General features: G+C 34.7%; 1 protein-coding gene across 3 annotated transcripts; it reads left to right on the top strand.

Moving 5' to 3' along the window:
• On the top strand, positions 1-22,676 carry GLMN (glomulin, FKBP associated protein). 3 transcript variants are annotated; one of them, XM_085303558.1, is made up of 19 exons: positions 1-23; positions 1,524-1,598; positions 2,072-2,197; positions 3,290-3,409; positions 4,045-4,153; positions 5,100-5,346; positions 5,817-5,916; positions 7,318-7,505; positions 8,019-8,072; positions 9,056-9,086; positions 9,430-9,519; positions 10,881-10,922; positions 11,004-11,077; positions 11,398-11,482; positions 14,426-14,535; positions 15,936-15,999; positions 20,672-20,795; positions 22,315-22,397; positions 22,529-22,676. In XM_085303558.1, the coding sequence occupies exons 2-19, from the start codon at positions 1,533-1,535 to the stop codon at positions 22,622-22,624; spliced, it is 1,809 nt and encodes a 602-aa protein (XP_085159684.1). In that variant the 5' UTR covers positions 1-23; positions 1,524-1,532; the 3' UTR covers positions 22,625-22,676. The 3 variants fall into 3 exon arrangements, with proteins under 3 accessions (XP_085159684.1, XP_085159686.1, XP_085159687.1); XM_085303560.1 differs by lacking the exon at positions 1-23 and having other exon boundaries at positions 1,577-1,598; positions 2,076-2,197; XM_085303561.1 differs by lacking the exons at positions 1-23; positions 1,524-1,598 and having other exon boundaries at positions 2,104-2,197; positions 3,337-3,409.
• Positions 22,677-23,088: the final 412 nt, after the last annotated feature.

Raw genomic sequence — 23,088 nt, 5'->3', positions numbered from 1 at the left:
GGGGCCTGGCGCGCCCGGCCGAGGTGAGCGGGCGCTTGGCGCGGGGCTGCGCGTCCTCGCCCGGGCGGGCAGGGCTCGGGTGCGAGCGCGGTTCCGCGGGGAGGAGGCGGTTTGCTGGGGACTGATGGCGGAAAATTTCCGATACTGAAACCGCCGAGGAGGCGTAGCTGGAAAGTGGATTAAGTATTTAGGCCCGAACTGGCTCTGAGCTCAGCTGGCAAATCCTTGGCGACAGCGCAGTGCTCGGGGCCTGTTTCAAGGCTGTAAATGCATTGAAAATGTGCTGSGGGCTGAAAGGGCGGGAATATTAACGTTCAGAAGTGTGTTTAAATTGTTTTGGAGGAATTGGTAATATCCTGTAAGAGCTGAAATAGTACAGTGAGTGGTAAGAAACTATATGATAATCACAAAATTAAAATGACAGGCTAGATATACATTGCTACATTCTACTGAAGTAGAAAAGTTAAAATAGGCAGTTGAGAACAGAAAGTTGTTTATTTGTTCAGTAACAAAATTCACATACAGGTGCTTTGTAGGTTATGGTAAACTGAGTGATTTTTGTAAATAACCGAATAGCTCAACTGTTCAGGTATTGCATTAGCTAAAGTCAAACTTAAGGGGGAGGGTGGAGGACTATACCTYGAGGTGTCTGTATGAATATGAGGCTTGGGTGTTTTCATGGAAGTTAGCTAATCGTTCAAGTGCGGAGACAAGTGACTCGTGCATACGGTCACAGTGAGTATGTAACCGTGTTTATGCACGTGGAGTTACTGTGAAACATAACGATTGAGACTACTGCAATGATATGTCATGTGAGAAAACTGAACTTGATTTTATTTGTAAGTCATGGCCCTGACTGTAAAACTTGATATGCCCTTAATTTTACTCAAATGCTTTACTTGGTTTCTTTCAGCAACACAATTATAATGTCTAGAGTTAAAATGCCACAAATAGCAGTAGAAAGAAGTAAATGATTCTGCAYACGTAATCTTTATGAGACTAAAACACTGTTGATACAAAACTGGCACAGTGGTTGGATCAGCTCTACCCATCCCGGGCATCTGATCGGAGCCTTCTAGTCAGATCTGAGCAGAGAGCTCATCTGATCAGTACATTCACAGCAAATGTGGCGGAGCAGGGATGTCCGTACCTGGGGTGCAGTGAGCCCAGGCTTGCTCTGTGGTAGCTGCAGTTCTTAATGTACTTGTCCATGTAGGAGCCAAGGCCTCCTGGCTTTTTAAGGTAACCTTGATAATATTTGAAAAATTACTTCCCTGTACACAGAATGTAGGCTGTTTTCTGTCTAGAGTAGTATCTCTTTCAAGTACAGGAGATAGAATCATAGAGCATACACTTTAAAGATACTTTTCTCCTATTTTTTTCTGTCATTCAGTCTTCATAATATCTGTTTGTATTGATTGCTTTTATTTCCTCATTTAGCATTTTTTGATAAAGTAAAAATAGAGSTTGAAAAATAATTGCATTATGTGGCTTAATATTGCACTCCTTTTAATTTATAATAGAAATTTTAAATGCTGGAAGAACAAAGTCAACTTATAATGGCAGTTGATGAACTTCAAGCCATCATACAGCGATGTGTAAGTACTTCTCATAACAGTTGTAGATGCAGCAGTGTAAGTTTGTTTTTATACACTGTTACTAAAAACAAAATGACCTAACATGCAGGACAGTTGTTGCCAGAACTCATCATTGAGCAGCTGGGTTTAGCCTTCATGTTTCATTGCCTTCTCTTTGGTGCTCTTCCCAAGATGCTTGGTAGCTTCTGCCTCTCAGAGGAAGATGTGTTCTTGTTTCACTCAGAAGTATYTCTCTGAAGGAAGAAAACACTGGCAGATCGTTGTAGAAAATATATCCCTCAAATAACATGCTGTTGTCTAGACTTGGAAAATACTATTGAAATGCTGCTTTCTCTTCTATAGTAGCTCTCAGTAATTTTTTTTAGTATGTGAAAGATGATGTGCAAGAAGAAATAACTTTGAAATGAAAGCTTGACTTTACTTTTATTCATCTTTCATAAATATGGAGTTAAAGATGCATGTTTTCTTTCTAGCAAGTTCTAGAAGAAGCTGATTTCAGAGGAGAAGATTTCAATTTATTTCAGGTAGCAGGCCAGAAATGTTTGGAAGATGGATATGCAGCTCAGTTATTGGAAGTAGTTCAAAATGAGAAAAATAAGGTGAGTTTAGATTTGCATTATGTATTAGCTGTGTAGTAAACCATTAAATAGATGAAACTGTATGTGAAGCGGGAAAGCTACCTTCACTATGGAGTAAGTGTACGAATATGAATAGTCAGTCAGTTGCTCTGTGTTAAGTGCACATTCTAGTGAAATCTGAATTACTATGACTTATGTACGCTAGTCATGGTAATCTTAACAAAGCTATTAATAGCTGTTTTCGAACTGATTAAGCAGAAGAGAAAAAAGAGGCCAATCTCAGAACAAAGAGAAAGTGAGAGTGGCCCTCTGTTGCAGGAGAGAGAATTTCAGGTGGATACAGTAACGTTGGCCAAAACCGTAAGAGCAAACAGCTAAGCTGATGCTAATGGAAGAGAAATTGTGTGGGGGCACTTCAGGGATTAAGGGATTAGGAGAACATACTTGTGTTGAATCCAGATAAATAGGAAGTCTGAGAGGAAGGGAAGGATGGAATGTTTTGGTGATACTGCTTGAGGGTCACATATGCCCGGAGAGGTTGTGGAGTCTCCTTCTCTGGAGATATTCCAAGCCAGCCTGGATGCAACCCTGTCTAATGGTGACCCTGCTTGAGCAGRGGGGTTGGACTAGATGATCTCCAGAGGTCCCTTCCAATCTTACCAGTTCTATGATCTGGTTATGATCTCTGCGAGTAGCAACTGAAGATCTTGAAGGAATGGATTCTCCCATGGACAAAATATTGTAAAACAATAATTTCTCTAACTTTTCTTTCTTTGATTTGTCTAATCAAAAACCAGCAAAAACCATCAGCCCAGTCCTAGTTGAACTATTTTGTCATAAAATATCTGGAAATATATATTRACATTTTGGAATTAATACACAGAAGAAAACTATACGGCATATACAGCTATGTTGCCAGATATGGGGAGAGAATACAACGTGTATAAAGCACAGAAGTTTATTATGATAGATATTAAATTTTCAATGACATTATTATGGTATTCGTTACAATCAGGGCATTGATCTAGTGTCATTTTTGGCCTTCGTGTATATGAACTTCTGTATTTAGAAGTTGCTTAGTTTTGGTTTGTTTTCTGAAAATCTGGTTTGCAGGTTATCATCAAGAATATGGGTTGGAATCTCGTTTGTCCTCTTGTTAGATGTATTTTAGTGTCTAAACAGGAAGATGATAAGAGAGAACACTGCCTGAAGATACTAGATCTGTTGGTACAGGTATGATTTTGAAATATATAGTTTTAGTACAGTAATTGTAGCGAAGGGGAAATGCTTCTTCCCCTCTCTTTTCTTTCCCCCTTCTGCCCCTCTCTCTTTTAACCTTTTCTAACCTGGATTCTTCTGCTYGTTTCCCATAACTTTTTGACTCATAGGCCTGATTTAATCTGAATTAGGCACAGGGATAGTGTTTTCAGAAATAATTAACCTCTTACAATTTTTGTGAAATTAGTAATTGGGCAAACCAAAGAGCTCTAGCACTACTGTGAAGAAAAAGACAGGTAGAGGTCATCTGTTGGAAAGTTGTTTGGTAGACTGCTGCTACAGTCAGCACAACCGTAGCCACAACCACAGAAATACTGCCTTTTGTCTAATGCAGGTACAGGGGGTATGACAGTAATTATCTGGTGGTTCTGATGTAGTAGAAAAATAAGCCTTAACCTGTGTACACACATACCTGTCCTACAGAAGACATTAACAAATATTTATCTTACTTACTTTTCTTAAAGATTATTTTGGACGTTTGGATCTGCTTTCTTTGRCGTACAAGAGCTTCTATATTGCAGTTTGTTTGTGGTGGGGTTTTAGCTCATGACTATGATAATTTAAAAATATGCATTTTTCTTCTCTTGCAGCTATGTAATGCAAAGGAACTTTTTTTAGGTTTACTTGAGCAGATTGAGCAGACCTCTGGAGAGCAAGTATGCCAAACTGTCATGTTATTGCTTCAGCCTTTGCAGACAGGTAACATTCACTTTCTTGTATGATTTTGAACTAAATACTTTTCTTGTTAAATTATTAGATTATTTTAGCCTTTACTGAAATGGCTGACAGGCTTTACAGTTCTTTACATTCAGCAAAATAACACAAGGTATAATTTCCATGCTTGTGTTGACTTKTTTAAAAAAATATTTTAGATGGGAGTGATAGCATGAGTTGAAAAGCAATATTCAGCTATTTTTCATCATTTTTCATCATTTAACTTTTTGGTCTTGTGGCAATTACCTTTACAGAAGTAAAATTTATTCATATTCTTCTTACATAAATGGAAAATTACACTGATGTGTGGAATTCTTTATTATTTAACTTTTAAARCAGCATTTTGATAGTTGGAAGGATATGTTTTGTTGCCGATCTGCAGTTAGCATGCACTGAATGCAGTTAAGTGGAGAGCAGTTTGTTCTTTTCTCAGTCTGGGGGCCACTCTGTTTCTACCATGAAATATAGAACAGTTCTGAACTGACTCATTGAGAGTCAGATCTCAGCAGATGTTGGTCCATTATCTTTGGTTTTGCCAGGCACAGAAAGAATCAAGAGATAAAGCAAGAGCAAATCCATTTTCAGGTCAGGAAGATAAATATTAATTCACTTACGTTAGCTCTAAAAAGACAAATTTTTTTTCAATCCTCATCACTGTGCTATTGAGACAGGAGGAATATTTTCAAAGGTGTGTCTGCTTTAATATTTATTTGTCAGTACCAACTCTATGGCCGTGTTAACCACTGTATGTTAAGCTAACTGATCGTGTTGTCGTGTGCTGTCGTGTGCTGTACTTGCTCGTGTTATTTCAGGCATCAGTCCTTCTCCTTCACTGAWACAAGAGACTTTCTTATGTAGTCACTTCTTTTTGTTGTTGACTTTTTCCTCCAGCAAGTAATAACTTTATGTCTTAAACTCTTCTCTGTTTCAGTGCTTTTTAAACTTCAGAACAAGAAGGCCTACTCAGTGGGCTTATCTTTGGCCATGATTATGAATCAGCTCACTCCACTGCCTGTACCTTACACAAAACAACAAATACAAGAAGATAAACTTGGTCTCTGTCAATGTTGTAATGCTGTTGTGGACTTTGCTAAACCTTTTGTGAATGAAGTTGTTAAAAACATGGAAAAGTCATCAGAATGCATTGATTTGGAGCTGAAGGAAGAATTACTGAAGTTGTGAGTATTTTATATCCACTTAATATATTCCCATAATGTAACATAATGCAGTTGTCATTTATTGCACAGGCAGTAAATAAATTATCTTACTAGTTTTTTTATAATGCTGTAAATTTATATAAACTAATGCTATATTTCAAAAAAGAAAAAAAAAATCCCTTACATGTTTGAGATGAGGAAAGAAGAGTAAAAATAATTTTTTAAATGCAGGAAAATGGTAAAGAAATTTCAGTCCCTGTGGTATGGAGCTGATTTAGTAGTACTCTGCTTCTTCTCAAGCTTACAAGAGTGAAGATAATCCCTTTTTGGAGGTGAAGTCTAAGCAGTGCTTTTAAGGGAAGCATTATTCTTTTTTTCTTCTCCTTGGAATACCGGGAATAGCAGCAGCTGTTGAGTATAGACTTTATTTTTGGTCTGTACTTGTGACTTTACTGGTGATTTTATTTAAGTATTGCCCCTTTCTATTTCAGCTGTATGAAAAGCCTGAAATACCCATTGTTAACAGCTCAGCTTGAACAACTTGAAAGCCTTGAAGAACATCCTTTTAGGCGCTTTGCAACTGAAATTATAGTAAGTGTAGTCAAAACAAATTACAGTGTATGCCAAACCCATTGTGTAGTTCAGAATTCCCTACAATCAGTTCTAGARATGACTTACAGGGTTCTATAGGAAAATATTTACTCTGAGAAAGATCTGGAATAGTTTCAGATGCCATCTCTGGAACCTATACATCTCATAGACTTTGCTTCTTGCTACGCCAGTTTGGGCTGCTGTCTCAAYCAGCAGCTGTTATTTTGCTGTAATTGCTTCTTTTTTTTGGTGATGTATGAATCTATTAGAGTATCTGAAGGATTACATCTTTGGTACAGTATTAGCTCACATTAAAATCTAAGAGTTATCCTCTAAGTGTTCAGGTTGTGAAGTGAAGCACACTGAATAAGCAATTAGCAAAATTCTGAATTGTTACTTAACCGTAATTAGATTTTGCAATCATGATCCCATTCAATTTTTTCCACAGGATGTCTCAGTCAGAACATAGGATTGAACCGCTTTGTGGATTGATCAGGGTTGTGTAATGAAAGAGATTATTTTCTGTAAGATCTTTTCTTCATTTGATGCCAAACTTGTCAGGTATGCAGTGAAGGAGGCAGGGATTATTAGAAATTGATTTAATGGCTAGGAAGGTTGAAGGCTGCTCTGAAAAATGGATTTTTATCCCTGCCTTTTTAAAACTACATTTTATACAACTTATTACAAATTACATTTTCTTCCTTTTTCTGAAGAAAATCACTTTAGCTATTTATAGAATTTGGTAGTGAGAGCTGCAGCTAAGGTCAGTAGAGTCATGCTTTGAATATTTGACATGTTATGTAATGCTAATTCTCTGAAAGATCTAAATTGGATAATCCCAGAATAGTGAGTTAACCTTGATTTCTGTGCTTCCTCCACAATCTTTGCAATATGAATTACACTACCTCCTAATCTCACAGGAATGTGTGGGAAAAAACATTAATATTTGTGAAGTACTCAGATGTTCCTGTGTTGTGCATCACTGGAAAGAAAGGCCATACAGACTGATTCTGGCTTTAAAGCAGGGCTTGCCCTTAGTAGATAAACCTTATGATGCATATTGAACAATGAAGAGAAAGCAAAATACTAAGTAAGTATTCTGTTAACTGAAAAATGATCATGTAACTATCATTATTTTTCTTAGCATGTGTAGATAAGGGGGCCAAACCAGGTTTTTGCAGGGTAATTTTATTTTGTCTTATGCTAACTTGTGAGTGCCTGACTTTGCTATCCTAATAATGTCCTTCTAACAGTGGTTATTTTTCCTGGAAACTTTTTTGTGTATGTGTCATAAATAGTCACAAAATATTTTCAGTAACTTTTGCTATGTAAGAGATTTTACTGTAAATATAAGGTTTGAAACTTAAAGGCAGATACATGCAATCTAACTTTATTTTTTAGGACATTTTATGGGATATGAGAGAATTGATACCATTAGTGYTTTTACATCATAAAGGCAGAAGTTCATCCTGGGAGAATGAGGAATTCGCGGACATAGAGCGAAAGAATTTTGCRGATTCTTTGGCATGTCTATCATATCTGATGTTTGTTCAGTATTTTGGTATTGATTGCTTTCCTATGGTATTTAGGTAAGAGCTATTCTTCCTCTCTTATGATAAGTCTATACTTTGAAGGTTCTTTATGAGCAGAATAAAACTTCTATTTATAAATAGTTACTATGGAAAACTGTGTATTTTGCATTTATTTTATGGTAACATTTTTGTGTTTGTATTTTATGTAGCTTATATTCATAAGTACATAGTTCAGTTCTTCAGATTAGTTAATTACTACTTGTAGTAATTGTACATGAGCTGTTCTTTTGAAGAAACTGGTATTATTGGTGATATTTTGAAAATTAACATGTATTAAAATTTCAATTATTTATATATGGATGCCACATAAGAATTAAGAACAGCAGTTTGACTTATTGGCTCATATATCTATTTCAAAATTATTATTTTTGTAAATATGTTTATATAGATTTTTGAAAAAAAGATTAAACCTCTCAAATATAATAAATAGTTACTATGTGAAAACATATGTTTGTGACTATGGCCTACATAGYTTATGCAATTTAATGTAAATCTGATTTTCTCTTTTAGTCCATCATATCTGCTGCAATGCAATATGACACACATCGAAGTCCTACTGAAAAGGTAGGTTTATATGATATTTGGCATTCTAAATAACGTGAAGGTTCTTTTGTTTATCCTATGGCATATTTCTGAATTTTTTTTAACAATAATTCCTTGAATGAAACTTTGACTATACCGATTATGTCCATGGGAGGTTTTTAAAGCTGGGAATTAAAATGGCACATTTCWGGACAAGATCTCTTTATTTTCTCTGAAGAGCTATGAGAAGGTGTCCTAAGAACTCGGCTAATGCTTTCAGCTTGTACCGTGATATCATTTTTAGAAATCCTATTCTGAAAATGCAAAATTAAGGCCATATATACAAATGCAGAATAATTGGAATATATATTTATTTGTACTTCTGTAACAATCAGTTTACTATTAGAGAAGACTATTACAATAGCATTTATTTGAGTGTATTTTGATATATTATGCAATCTGAATAAAGGCCAGGCTTTCTACAGGAAACCATACTTTTCCATATATTGTGATTATTCAGCATTCTGTAAGTAGCACCATTGACAAAATAATTTCTAGTGCTATTAAAGAAAGGTTTCCTATTATGACTGCTTACCATTTCCTAGTAAAATTTAAGTAAAATTTCTCCATCTCTTCAGATTAGGACTTGCTGTCTTTCGCCTTGGCTTACAGAACTGTGCAAATGGAATCATCTGGGAAAAGTTTCGTTCTCTTTGCTAATTAATATCTTGATGCCTGTGGGACATGAGGTCCTGCCTTTGAACTTTTATAAATATTCAGAAGATATACCATTTTTGATCTCAAAGAGATAAGTCAAATTTGCAGCCTCTCCATCAGTCCAGTATATTCTAAAAATCTTTGAGAGGAGTAATAGAGAAGATAGGAAACAATGACAGTTGGCGAGGGCCAGGTTCCTTCTTGATATCTCTTCTACTATTCTCTGCTAGTACTTCTTCTGAAATATACGCAGTGGTGTTTTTCAGTTTGCATCTTAAATTTGTTAATGTCTAAATTTTTTTTCCTAGAACAGAAGAATCTGTGTTATCTAAAGGACTTGTAAGTTTTCCTTTAATAAATTTTCATTGTTTGAATTTATATTATTTCCAATTTAAGCAATAGTGTAAATTTAGTTTCCCTTTCTAGGAGAGGTACAAATGATAATTCAGATGGTAGTTCAGATTACAATTTCAGAAATATTTTGAGGCTTAATTGATGTTCTTCAGTTTTGGAAACTCTTCTGTGTTTATTGAACTTTACACAAATGGGTAAATCTTAAAATTACCATTATCACTTATGTTTGTAGTTTCTAGGAGCTCTAAATACGTGAATAAGCATTTATACTAAAGGAATTTTTAACTGTGAAATGTTAAGCCATTTCATTTTTTTTTTCCACTTTCAGGATCTGTTTGAGAGCTCTTTATTGAGAATTGAAGATAATAGCCTTCTCCATCAGTATTTAGAATTCAGCAATTTTATTACYATACCTCAGGTAATACAGAAGTCTTTAAGTTTTGATTATAAATAATATCTAGCTATTTTTAAGAATTTAAGAGAGGATGTACTACTGAGCCTTTATATACTTATGTTGTCACRTTGAAGTCTGTGGTGTCTTGCTATACAGAGTTGTTTGTGGACAAGGGAAATCTGCAATGTGCTATGATTGTTCTGCAAAGCAGAATGTCAAGTGTTTTACTCTCCACCAACTTCACACTGGCTCTGGACCTTCTGCTTGTTCAATTATAGCAGCGATACTCATGAGAAACTGTCAGAGTCGCAGTGTGGCCTTTCACATTGATATAGTACAACACAATGGGAAAAAGAGGTGAGGATGTGAGGAAAAATGGAAAGCAGAGGCAGCTTTTACTTGAAGGATGAGAAGAATTTTTCATAGATAAGGCTTCCCTCCCTTACCTACRTGCAGTAGGGATATGATCCCTCCTCTTTTTGCTACTATACCTCTGCTCTAGCTATCTGATAGTGCAATTGTAGAGTATCGYTGCCATAAATAATACTTAAATGGAGAATGCAGTCTCCAGTATCTTAACTGGTACACTGTGTAGAGTTAGAAACATGCTTCTGTGACTTCAGCTGCCTGATACTTCCTTGCATATTTTAAATTCTTTTAGACCTGAATTTTGAAGACTTAAAAATTTTTAGTTGTTCCTCTGCAAAGCAAGAGATATCATTACACAAAATTTTTCTGTCCTGTGTTTTATATAGTGTAGCTGTTAAGCTTTTCACTGATTATTTTCTATTACTCTAACACCAGCTAAGAAGGTCATTCTACTATTTTGCTGGATGAATCACTTTTTCTTTTAACCTTAAAACAATTAATTTCAGATATAACATTATTCTGTATTTGCTCTGTGAATAGTTTGAATATATCATGTTTTCACAAGTCCTATGTTTTATCGGTTGCCACGCTCCACAGAAATGGGCACCTAAATCTTCCTGGTCACACTTCTGTAATACAGAATGTTCTGCTTTTTARCTACATCTGTGTTCCATATGGAGTTTAAAAATAGACTATATAGCAAGTATAATGTTAAACTCAAGTGGCAGCATATGACATGTCAGTAGGCTTTTTAGTGTTTTCCTATGTTAAACACGCAAGTAAGTCTTTTCTGCATGCTAAAGCATGAAATTTCAGTAACAATTAAATTCAGTAACAACTAAAATATATTTAGTGTAYGTACAGGCTGCTCATGCAGGCAGGCACTGTTGGTTGCCTTTTTATTTTTTTTTTTTCCTCTATGTTTTCATTTCTACAGTAGATTTTAGCCAGTCAGTTTGATGTAATGGTAGTAAATCTAGATATATTTAAAATTTGTTTTCTTTGTCCTGTTGCAGAATTTGGTGAAAGTTATGACCCTTTGTCCCATAGAGATTCTGGTATGTAATCTGACCTGTAGAATGAGTTAAGTGCTGAATTTTTTAAATTAGAATAAATCATATATCTTTTTCTTTCCTTAGAGGAAGAAGAGTTTAAATATTTTGCAATTGTTCATAGACAAGTTTGATGCAGAGGGAAAATACACATTATTCAGGTATACATCCAGATTATTGTAGATTGTGCAATATCATTTTTTTCACAATTTAGTTGCCTAGAAGCTCTATCAGAACTCATTGTAGCTACCTGGAAAAAAYATATTAATTTTATTATGTTAATCTCCGGATGAATAATAAGTTTCAAATACCTTCCGAAAAATTCAGCTTTCTTAACATAACCTAGAGTTTAAAGGTTAGATATTCACCTTATTTTTCTGTGATAAACTCCCATTTAATGAATAAGGCCATAATATCACCCAAGTTTTGARTTAACTATTATTGGTAGCCTTGAGGAGATAATCTCTATTTTGTTTTCAAGATGTTTACTGAAGACAAGCAACCATGCTGGTGTGGAAGGATACATTATTCAAAATATAAAAGATCAAATTCACTTAGCATTAACGGTAAGGCTGTTATCATTAAAAAACAAATTGCCACTTCAAAATTCTATCAGTATTATGTAAGAAAACGTGTATAGCTTAAGCTTTCAGTGACAAATTAAAAATACTGCTTTGAAAAGGAAAGTATGATTGCAGTAAGACTGGGAAATGGTATAGTTAAAACTTTTAATTTGACTTCTTTCTGCATATATATTTTTACATTATAATTTTACTTACATACTTGTAATTGCATGGTCTCRTATTTTTGTAGCAGGTTATTCCCTTTTGTGTACTTGAAAAGCATGTTCCTTGCCTAAGGAGGAACTACTCAGTATCTGGTTTTATCTTCACAGTTTCTCATTTCCTGAATATAGTTCAAACCCTGAAGTCCTGACAGAATTACTCATTTTTCCGCAGAGTTTTATAATGACAGTCAGCRTTATAATAGAGTGACTCACAAATGATAAATTCATCAAAAAAGGTTGAGCTAAACTGAAGCTATTTAAATCACATTTTTTATCATCATTTATATCAAGAAGTCAGAAAACTTAATTAAAAATAAATTATCTAATTTTTTTTTCTTTTTTACTACTTAAGATATTCTTTCCTAAGCCAGTWTGATTCTCAGAGGTATGGCCTTTTGCTAAATAGGACAATATTTATACATATTTTGAGCTAGCATTTATATAGTTTAACACATTCAGGCTGTTAAACTTATGTTAGAAAATAGTGAATTCCTGTTTATTAAATGRTAGTTAACCCTGTATATTGAACGGGGCAGGGATGAAGAAGATAAATATTAAGAAAACTCTTCTAAAAGGGACTTGCATTAAAATTTAATAGGTAATATATACCCTGAAATGTTCTAGTAATTAGTTTTTGACTATGCAGCTTCAGAATTTCCTTTTCCGTTTCCTTTTCYGTTTCCTTTTCCTTTTTTTGGTAGAATTTCCTGGCTGTCTAAAAGGCATTTTTTTTTAAGGTTATTGTATAAATTTAAATATTAGAATCACAGAATCATAGAATCAATAAGGTTGGAAGGGACCTCTGGAGATCATCTAGTCCAACCTCCCTGCTCAGCAGGTCACTAGAGCATGTTAGACAGGGTTGACTGTCTCCAGAGAACGAGACTCCACAGCCTCTCTGGGCAACCTGTGCCAGGGCTCCGTCACTCTCACAGTGAAGAAATTCCCCCTCACAGTCAGGCAGAACTTCCTGTGCTTCAACTTCTGCCCATTGCCTCTTGTCCTGTCACATGGGACAACTGAAAAGAGTTTGKCCCCGTCCCCTTGACACCCTCCCTTCAGGTACTTAATATTCTAGGTTTATTACATAAAATCATGCTGTAGACCTAATTAAATAAATGGATGGCAGTAGAAAGYTGTCAGTTGTTGCCATCTTAGTTTTTGTGCCCAGCTAGTTTTAGTCTTCCAAGGTCCCTCATCTGATTTGCCGTAATACTGCTAGTTACCCTTCTCAAGCTCCTTGTCTAATCGCAGTTTTCCTAACAGTCCATTTATGGCTTTGTCCCAGGTTCTTCTTGTCTGGTTTTTATCTGCTGTGTGATCTCTTTTTCCCCCAGCCTACTTATTCCTCTCCTTTACCTGATGTAAAGACTTAGCCAACATTAGGTCTTCGTAAGTCATAGAAAAACAAGTCTATGCTTTCACCTTCATTGTGCTGGCCTGGAACAGTCTTTTGAAAGATGCCATGAGACTCCTGTGGAGGAACGTGTGCACTTGTTCTTTGGGAATCATGTGGAAACCCCTTAGTTGTCAGTTCCAGTTAAAGGAGGTTCAAGCAGCCTCTCTGAGGAGAGGAGATTTTCAGGTATCTTAAATACAAAGCTCTAACAAACTTCAAAGCAAGTTTGGAGGAGGAGTGGGTATGCTTCTCAATTTGAAATTTGACCTAATATGGAGAAATCTTTTGAATATAGCAAGTGGCCCATCCTTGATGTGGAGGGCATCAGAATCATTAGGTACGTTCTGTCACTTCAAAACCTAGTGCTGTCCAGCTTATGCTTGAATGATTGTCCTTTCTGTTCTTTTTCTCCCTCCCCCTTTCAATAAAAAGCAGTTGCATGTGCTTCCTCCATCAAAGAACCACAGACGTGAAGTTGTACTTCACTTGCAAGCATTACTAAGAAGAATTGTGAGTTTAGAAATGCTCAAAGAAAGCATAAACACTTTGTCATTAAAAATAAACAAATAAATAAAATGCATCATCCGTAGCATTAGTTTGGGAGACATTTGATCCATTTTATTTGAAATCTCTTGAAAAACTGAGGGCACGCCAAACACCTAGTATGCAACATTTTAATCCAAATGGTTTTCATTAAGAAAGTAATAAGCACCTGAAGTAAGATCTTCGAAAGAGGAAATGCTAGAACATTCATAATAGAATCACATATGCTATTAGGAATGTAGCTATGTACAAGTGTGTAATTAAATCACATTAACTTTGTTATTGCCCTGTATGTGCCAGCCCAAGCCCAGGACTGTGCTAGCAGATGTCCTTTTGATTTTATTTGTGCACAGAGTTAATGTCTACCTACACAATTACTTTCTCTGTCCTTAGCATTTGAAAAGCAAAGCCAGGAACGCATGCTGTGACATGGTATGACACAATACTGTCATGAAACAAATTGTTCCATACTTTGGTATAAAGAAGGGAGTGCCTAGTACCGTATGCTAAGTTTACGTAAAAAAAATATTAACTATATTGATAATAATTTGATGAAGAGGTAGAGAATTCATTCTGATGAATTGGAAAAGAACAGCTTGGCATGGTGAAACAAACTAGAGAGGAATATATTTCCTTTTGAGAAAACTCGTATATTTTGATCACTTGTAGTAATTAGAAAATATTTCTTTCAACATTTGATTTTTCTTGATTCTGCAAAATTGTGATATTATTTAAGATTTAAATTTTGCACACAGCTGAACTGTTTGTATTGTTTTTCAGAACATGTGTGACAATAGCTGGTTTACAGGACATCACCTGATCTCCCTTCTAGATTTAGTGCTTTTGCTTCCTGAAGGTGCTGAAACAGATCTTCTGCAAAATTCAGATAGGTGAGCTATAATCACAGTTAGAAACTTTTCTTCTTTTTTAATCATTTAAAAGAAAACTTCAAACTACATTACTAAAATGCAGCAATGTATTTTAGAATTTTGGAACTAGAGATGGGAATGATCACTTATTTCAACCATCTGTTTAACTGACTCATCAAAAATGTCYCAGTCAATTATATTGAGGTTAACAATGAGGAAAGGTGTTCCTTATGCATCTCTGTAGGAAGTAGTACCTGGTGTCAAACTGCAGAACTAATTGGTAAAGCATTATTCCTTGAGGGRTATGTGGTTTGTCAACTTCTACAGAAGCAGAAAAGGAACTTTAACAGTTGGAAGAACAAAAAAAAATGTAGTATGTTGCTTTAGTGGTATAGGGGAGTAACAATGATCTAGTACATTTATAATATGCAGCCTTTTCAGGGCTGTTTCACAGATTGCTGCTGGGARTCCTGTGTCTCATGAGTGGGAATATAGAAGCACCTGAACAGCAATACTGCCATTAAGTAGTACAAAAATAACTAGAAATGTCTCCAAAAATCTGCTGTATAGGCCAAGAATCTTCCTGTATTGGAGTAAAGATTGAGCTTGTAAGTCAGCAGGGTAGTGGTGTTCAGATGAAGAACACTTAGCTACTTAAAATCCTACATGTACAATCCATAACTGGAGACAGTGCTACTGTTTATCTGGAAATATCAATTATTAGTTTTTTGCTAAAAACTTAGAGTAAAACAAAAGCAAAGGGGATATTTAAATAAGTGCTCAAAGTAAAAAATTAGTATTATTATTATTTTTATAATACATATAATTTATTTTAATATATTATATAAAATTTAGTAGAGAACTGTTAAACTAGTTTCCAATCAACTTTGGATCGCCAGTAGTGCATTTCGTGAGGGGGAAGCTATATGTCTTTTTATTGGTTCATCCTTCTCTGCTCCCTCCCTCACTGTAGTATGAGCATGTCTCAGGTAGTTTAGAAACAAGAATAAGGTGTTCCAGCATATGTGAGGGGGAAAAAAAAATAAAGAAAAATCATAGATGCTAATGTGCAAATGAGGGGAAAGGTGAAATGCAAGAAGTTAATAAGTTTTATATTCATTTTTCTGTTGCTTCTTAAATTCTGTAATACAGTTCAGTCTCCTCAGAAAATCTCTTCCTCACAACCATTAGCCCTTTCCAATCTGCTGCCAGTTTTAGTCTTCCTTGTAAAGTGTCAACTTTTTTTATAAAAAGGAAGTTACTGCACACTGGTACTCTGGATCAGCCTATATTGCTCAGCAGATGAGTGGTTGCATTTTGTATAAATGGATGTTTTTAGGATGYCTGGCTAATAGTAAGTTATTATCCCTGTAATGTAAAACTTCATTCTAAATGATTTATAGTGTATTTTTAATTCACAGGATTATGGCATCGCTAAATCTACTGAGATACTTAATCATTAAGGATAGTGAATACGATGATCAAGTAAGTGTTAATTGGCATGAAAAAGATTGATTTCATTTAGCTGAGAGCTGAACAAATTCATTTGAACAGATTCATGTGAACAAATTCATATGAATTCTCTCTGATGCAAAAATATTTTCTCATTGCTCTTTGCAGTGTTTAGAAGTCCAGAGGTGATACTTTTGTTGACTATGTTAAGAAATGCATGATGCGTTATTTCATTCTGATGAAAATTGATTGCATTCATACTTAATGTAAACAAGCTAATCCTTTTGCTTTGCTAAGTGAATTGTGGTCTATGTCTGTAATTTTAGAGGATGACATCACAAAATAAAATCACTATCAAGTATTCCCATGCGAAAAAAACATATTTTATTTGTCACCCTTGCTTACTTATTCACTGTTATCCCTCAAGACCCAAATGTTGGTTTCTTTACAAACTCTTTGCAGTTCAAGAAATCCATTTCATTCATCTTTAGCAAAAATACTTTTTTGTGCAACACACTAAAATAAAAGTTGTTAGCACTAAGATTTCTCAGATAGTATTTAATAATCATATTTAAATAATTTTAACTGCAAAAATATTCTTTATTTATAGCAACTGTGCAGCTGCATGTTAGACACACGTTAAAGGCTTCTATAGGTATTAACATCAGACAAATTCTTGTGTGTAAGCTCTGCCTTCTGAAGTAACAAATGGAATTGATAGGACTATCCAATTTAGCACAGTGGGGGAGGTCTTTAGTATGTACGAATGAAAAGAAGGATTGTAATGGGAGAATCAGCTTAGTTTTTTCCTTTCGGTTTTTCGTTTTTTCTCTTCCTTCAAGCAAAATGATAGGAATAATTTCTTTGTACTTGCCCAGAGACTGTACTATAATTCTGGTATGGTTTTGCATTATCCTTGATACTATGAAATTCCAACTCCCAATATCAAAATGGTTACATTTTACAACATTTGAAATGTTGGCCAGAAGGGGGAAGAAAAGAAATCCCTAATTCCATTGTTTTAATTCCACGGCAAGTGTGTCTTACTGATCTGGATTGGTTTCTTCCTGATACAATTTCTCTTCTTTATAAGCCGCTCAGTTAATAACGCGTGTCATTCAAATTTTGGAGATTTCTGTTGTTGGAGAAAGGATTTCTCATCTAGTTATAACAAGCATAGCATATGTTTAATTCCTAATTCCTTTCCTATGTTTGATCTCTCCTTTTGTATACATTGTTCCTGTTTTCTTCTATCTTGCTTTACTACGTACAGCATAAAACGTTTCACGAACAAAGCTAACTCACCAGGCTAAACYCCACCACTGCAGTTTACCTAGGTATTGATGGGTAATAGGAATGCTCCCTCGCCTTCATTTCTCTGGTGCTTGGATGTCTGAATGTAAATGTTTCAGAAATACTCTGCATTTTTAAAAGTTTGCAATATGTTTTTACAAAGCCCTGTCCTTATATGTTTTATCCATATAGTTTTATGCTGTCTTATTTAAAGCAGGATTTTATAGCTTTACCAGTAATCTCTGCCTCTTTTTTTCTCTGATTTGGTTAGCTCTTTTCTGTCTGAAGCAGTTGCCRCCATTTGTTACTGGTAGATCAGTACAAACCATGTTTATCATTCAGGTGCTTTATGGCTTTTCAATGCAGTATATTATGATGAATCTGGGATTTTGTGTCCCTGGATAGTCAAGAGAAAAGTCATTGTTTAAATTTCACAACTGGGTCAACATAAGGATTCCATATTCTAGTAACTAATTTATAATTTTGAGTGCTTGGCCTGCATTGTGCCACATTGAAAAGCCACTAGAATTGTTTGTGTTTTGTTTTCGGCCTTCATTCCACTATTGAAAGGCCCCTTATTCAAATAACAAATGCAACATTTATTGATTCTTTTTTTTTTAATCATTATGTCCCAACCTTCCTCTAATCCATGCAATTCARTCTCTTTTTATCAGCTGCCAATATCATCTGATCTCCTTAGTACTAAAGACTTTGATTTTGCATTAAAATATTTTTCTAAAATTAGTGGCAGTGATGTTCTTCACACATTAAATAAAAATTGCTTTTCAGTTTTAAAGTAGATCTAAGCCTTTCATGACTTGAATAAATGATACCATGGTCAGATGAATATTTTAACAATCAGATACTATGTAGAAGTATCTCAAGGTGTTTTGTTTCCCATTCTCTGTTCCTTGACTCTCTTTTTGATTTGGGGTAAGTCACCTTGGCATCTTAYTTCCTCTGACTTCTAAAATACGGAAAAAAATCTGATCCACTTTCAGAGCACTTCAATTTGAATACAAGTTTTATATGTCCTTAGTGATGTTACTAGTTTAAATAGAATGATGATAAAATAGTTTGTAGGGCTTACCAAAACCACTGTGGGGGAAAAAAATGGTAAAAATAGCCTTCAAATGATGCATTTCTAATTTATTGTTAATTAATTAGTGTTGGTAGGCTCTATTTCTCAGATTTATAGAATTATTTCTATTTAAGTGCTCATTGTGGTCCACTCAGTTTCATGTAAATTTTATAATGCATAGCTCTTTCAAAAAAGAGAGAAAGCTTCCTTTATTATCATTAAAAATCTATACAATGTTCTTTAGTACCTGGCATAAAGAATATCCCTATGGTTTGATGAAAAAAATAGCATCGTCTCTTCCAGCTTCTTCTCCTAACTTTCAGCCCTGCATGATGTTCTTATCTTTTATTTATTCCTTCATATAGTGCAAATGAGACAAAAAGAAAATGTCTCTTTTATGAAATTTCAGATATTTTGATCACTCTGTAACAAGCGCTTTTATTAATCAAGTATAAAAACCAGTTTTGGTATTTTTCTGGAAGATTAGTTTTTCATTGTAGCTCCATTCAAGTGGAAGTAATTACCAGTCTTCTTATTAGACCAGTTAACTTTATCATTCAGCATTAAAATTTGGTATATTTTCCCCTGTAATCAACTCCCTGTAATCATTTACCATTGAGAATTCTTATTTTTATCTTCCTTTCACTGCTCTTTGAGGCACTTGCCTGAAGAAAGGAGTCATATATATGATTCTTACATCTAAAGACACAAAGACTGCTTTATATTTGTTTTCTTCTACTGCAGTTTTGTAACTAAAAGTTTCTAAGGTGCCAAAGCAGAGAAGTTTTCCTCTCATACTGTGTAACTTTGAACAGGCTTTTTTTTTTTTTTTTTTTTTTTTTTTTTTTTTTTTTTTTTTTTTTTTTTTTTTTTTTTTTTTTTTTTTTTTTTGAATTTCTTTTTCTTGTCTTTTTTGCTTTCTGAGTGCTATTTTTGTAAACTCCTTCCTTCATCCATCCCAAATTGGAGAAGGCTTCTTTTAGCACTTTGGCTACTCTGCCTAGGATTACAGATTAATACAAAGCATAACAATGTAACTTTTTTTTTAATGAAATCCCTAATCAATCAGAATTAAAATCTTCACATTAGTAGAATACTAAATGCCATTTTCTGGTTAAAAAATACACTGAAGTTAAGGTTAGGGATGGGGAAACAATTTCTGCCTTAGATTATAAAGTCTGTAAGGTGGAGTCTTCGCTTGTTTGTGAATGCGGTTTCCAGTGACGCACAGCCAGTGATGAGTCTTTCCCTTTTCAATGGGTTTATGCACGCAGAGTAACATGGATACAGCTTATAGCAGAATTTGATTCTGCAGCTAGCAAATATTCGAGTTTTCTGTGCATGTTTTGAGGCAGATTGAATATAGTACATATTTGATAGGTATTCTAATAACCTTGAAAAAAAATGATAAGGTGTTCTAATAAGGTGAAAAGACCTTTAAGTAAGTACATATAGTTCATATATACGGGCAGAGCCTACATATATGAGCCTCACTGGAAAAACTGAAGATGCAAAAGTTAGGGTAATAGTAAATTAAATCACATTCCTGTAATGCTTCTTAAACTGGATGCAGTACAGACAAGGCCTTCGATATTTGGGAAGCATGGCATTTGCTACAGCTTCTATTTTGCATCTCAATACAACATTAATCCTGGAACATTAAGTATCTATGCTTTTTTGCTGCTGAATTATGTTAGAAGAATATATAACTGATGTTTACTTGCTATAACTAACTGAGGTACTATCTCAAGAAACATATCAACATCCTTTCATCTTTACTTAAAAGAATGAGTTGAAAATGTGCATTTCCATTGCTATAGTTATCAGCCTACATACTGTTTGCCCTTTCTTGGGACTGCTCAGTCCTCCTATTTTCAACAAGTAATTTTGAAAATGCAGCAAGATAAAATAGCAAAAGGAAAAGAAATACTTTTATGTTGATTTTGGTTTTTTTGTTTGTTTTTGGCGGTATGCCTCAATATTTCCAGTCTGCTGCAGCTTTCAGTGCCTATTTGTTTATGGTAGGTATATTTTCATGTAACTGACAGTATCATGTAAAGCATGTATTTTTAAATCCAGCATCAGGTAAAGTGTTTTTATTTTTTTTAAGAAAACTTTTAGTCTGCTTTGAGAGAGAGGAGTTTAAAGATTCATCACAATGCTATTCATGCTGATGTAGATGAATCTACATTCTTTTCCCCCCCCTCTTTCTGCCTAGAACAGAAATGTGTGTTATAAAAACTAGTCCAAAAAAAGTTGCACTTGAAAGCTTATCACTGCACTGCCTCAATAAAACTAATTTGTAACCTCTCTTCTGTTCTGTTTGAATAGACTGGTGTATGGACCATGCTTGCCAAGATTGAGCAAAATTTTTTAAAACCATTGCATGTAGGACTCAATATGTCAAAAGCACATTATGAAGCAGAAATAAAGAATAAGAAAGAAAACAGAAGAGGTTAGTTGTTTGCTTTTTTTCTTAGCTTTGGTCTTCATGTTTGAAACTGCAAACAATTGGTGAATGCTCTATAGATTATGCTTTTACTTAACTGTTCAGACTATTCCAGGTTTCAAATAATAAGTCAGTTGTTTCTATATTTAATACTAATAATTTTCATTAGTCAGAAAAATCTAAACTTGTTTTATCTCTCATCACATTCTTAAACCTTATTGAAACTTTATAGAAATTGCTTGTGAACAGAATGGAATATGGTTTGTTTGAAGTTAAACTACCACATGAAGACATTGTTCTATACCTATAATTTTGATTTAAGGTTAGACAGGGGCATCTAAGTCTCTTTGTGAAATTATAACCCTTTTCATACTAGGTGTGGGGAGGTTGTTAAGAGAAGAAATAATTCACATGACAAATAGGTACTCTCTTAAAGCCTGAAGGATTAYGTTCTGTTTTTTGGTTTTGTTTGTTTTGTTTTGTGTGACACACACAATCAGATTCTGCTCTGGGTTAAACAGACACTTTCTATAGGGAATGAGAGCTATAGCTACAGCTGCCTTAGGCCATCTCTGTGTATGTCAGATCCTCTGTTCCTTTGTGGACTCCAATATAATTAAGCTAGCTCAAGGAAGTTGCTTCAGCTGCCAAAAATGTCAGTAATGCTTTTGCCCCTAGTCTTATCCTCTTGTGTTGCTGTAACCATGTTAGTATGTGGCAGGGGAAGAGTTYTTCTGAAGGCAACCTGTAGGAAACCCTTCTCTGAAATGAATCTGGATTTTTTTTTTCTTTACAGTCATCTTACRTTCCTCTAGCCTTTGATAAAGCATAAAGAAAAGTGAGTTCAGGAGAGAATATCAAACTCATAACAATAAATAATTTAGTCTTTCACTCCAATGTATAATTTTTTAAGCATTATGATAAATTTCAAGTAAATAGTTTGAAYGTAAGAGTTTTCGCCTCAGTTTTCAGACCTGTCCTTGTAGTTTTGCCTGCTACAAGAAGCCTGCCTGAAACAGATGAGCCTGCAGCCTTTGCTTCATAAAGGAAATATTTAATGTCAAGAGTTATTAAGTCAAGCTGAAAGGCCTGCTCTATATCTCTGGATATGGAAGTATTAAAAAAATATTTCAAATAAAAGTGACCAAATTTTATTATTTTGTCCTTTCAAGGTGAATTTTAGCTATATAAAATTGTTTTGAATTACATGAAAATAGACTAATTGCTGCAACTGTATTTACTGTATTATGTAACTTGTCTTATGTAACAGTTCATAAATAGTATTACCAGAAATAGACTGTTTAGTCATATGTCAAATAGAAAGTGCAGAGATAGCATCCAGGTCAAACTGTCCTCCTCTTAAAGTTCAGCACCTTCCCTCCTCAGCCTTTGGCCAATCCCTCGGTTTGCACTTTTAACGGGGAATGCTAATGAATGAATGATAACATATTAAATATTCTTTTCATTCTAAAAGTTTACATGGAACAACAGGCTGATTTCTGTTTGTCTTCTGCTTTTCCTACAGAGGCACACAATGCTAACATAGTCGGTTCTGTAACTGTGAGTGGGGAGAAGATGCCTGCCATGACTACCGAAATGCAGCTTCAGGTGAGTTTGCAATCCCCTCAGTCAGACGTCCTGAAATTGTCTTTTAGGTCTGGAGACAAACATACATGTACAGCTGATGAGGAAAATCATTGTTCTAATAAAAATAACATTAATCTCCTTTGTCATTTCAGGTTTTACGCTCAGCTCTCTTCACATTTGATTTAATAGAAAGTGTTCTAGCGCGAGTAGAAGAACTCATTGAAGTGAAAATAAAAGCTGTAACATGAAAATATTCAGCTCAGCTGAAACATCTGAATAAACATATTTCTTGCAAGTTGATTTTAGCTATTAGATTTTACTTGAAAAAGAGGCTCCCAACCTTTAGAGAAGAGTAATTTTGAATGGCTACTAGAAGAATTGCAAATCCTCCTCTTCGCATGTCTTCTTGCTCTGTTTTCTTTTCTTTTTTTCCCCTTTTACTGTTGTTGTATGTGATTCGCAGAGATGGCCTATTTACTGAAGTACTCTTCTTCAGACTGACACTTTTTCTGAAGTTTAGAAACTACATCTACTTAACAAGATTTTGTTATTGTTATTATCCTGTGTCAAGGAGGTATGGTTGCGCATTTATTTTTCTGTTCACATTTTCAATACTTGCTGACTTGAGCGCTGAATTATAAAGATTTTTATAAAGTATTTGGAGAACCATGAATTAAAATGCATTGTATAAATGCTAGCTGTTTTCATTAGG

Source organism: Rhea americana, unplaced genomic scaffold (genome assembly GCF_003343005.1).
Source record: "Rhea americana isolate MKP2758 unplaced genomic scaffold, rheAme1 scaffold_2, whole genome shotgun sequence".
Classification (NCBI taxonomy): Eukaryota; Metazoa; Chordata; class Aves; order Rheiformes; family Rheidae; genus Rhea; species Rhea americana.
The sequence above is the reverse complement of the archived record's forward strand: the minus strand, read 5'-3'. Positions and strand labels throughout refer to the sequence as shown.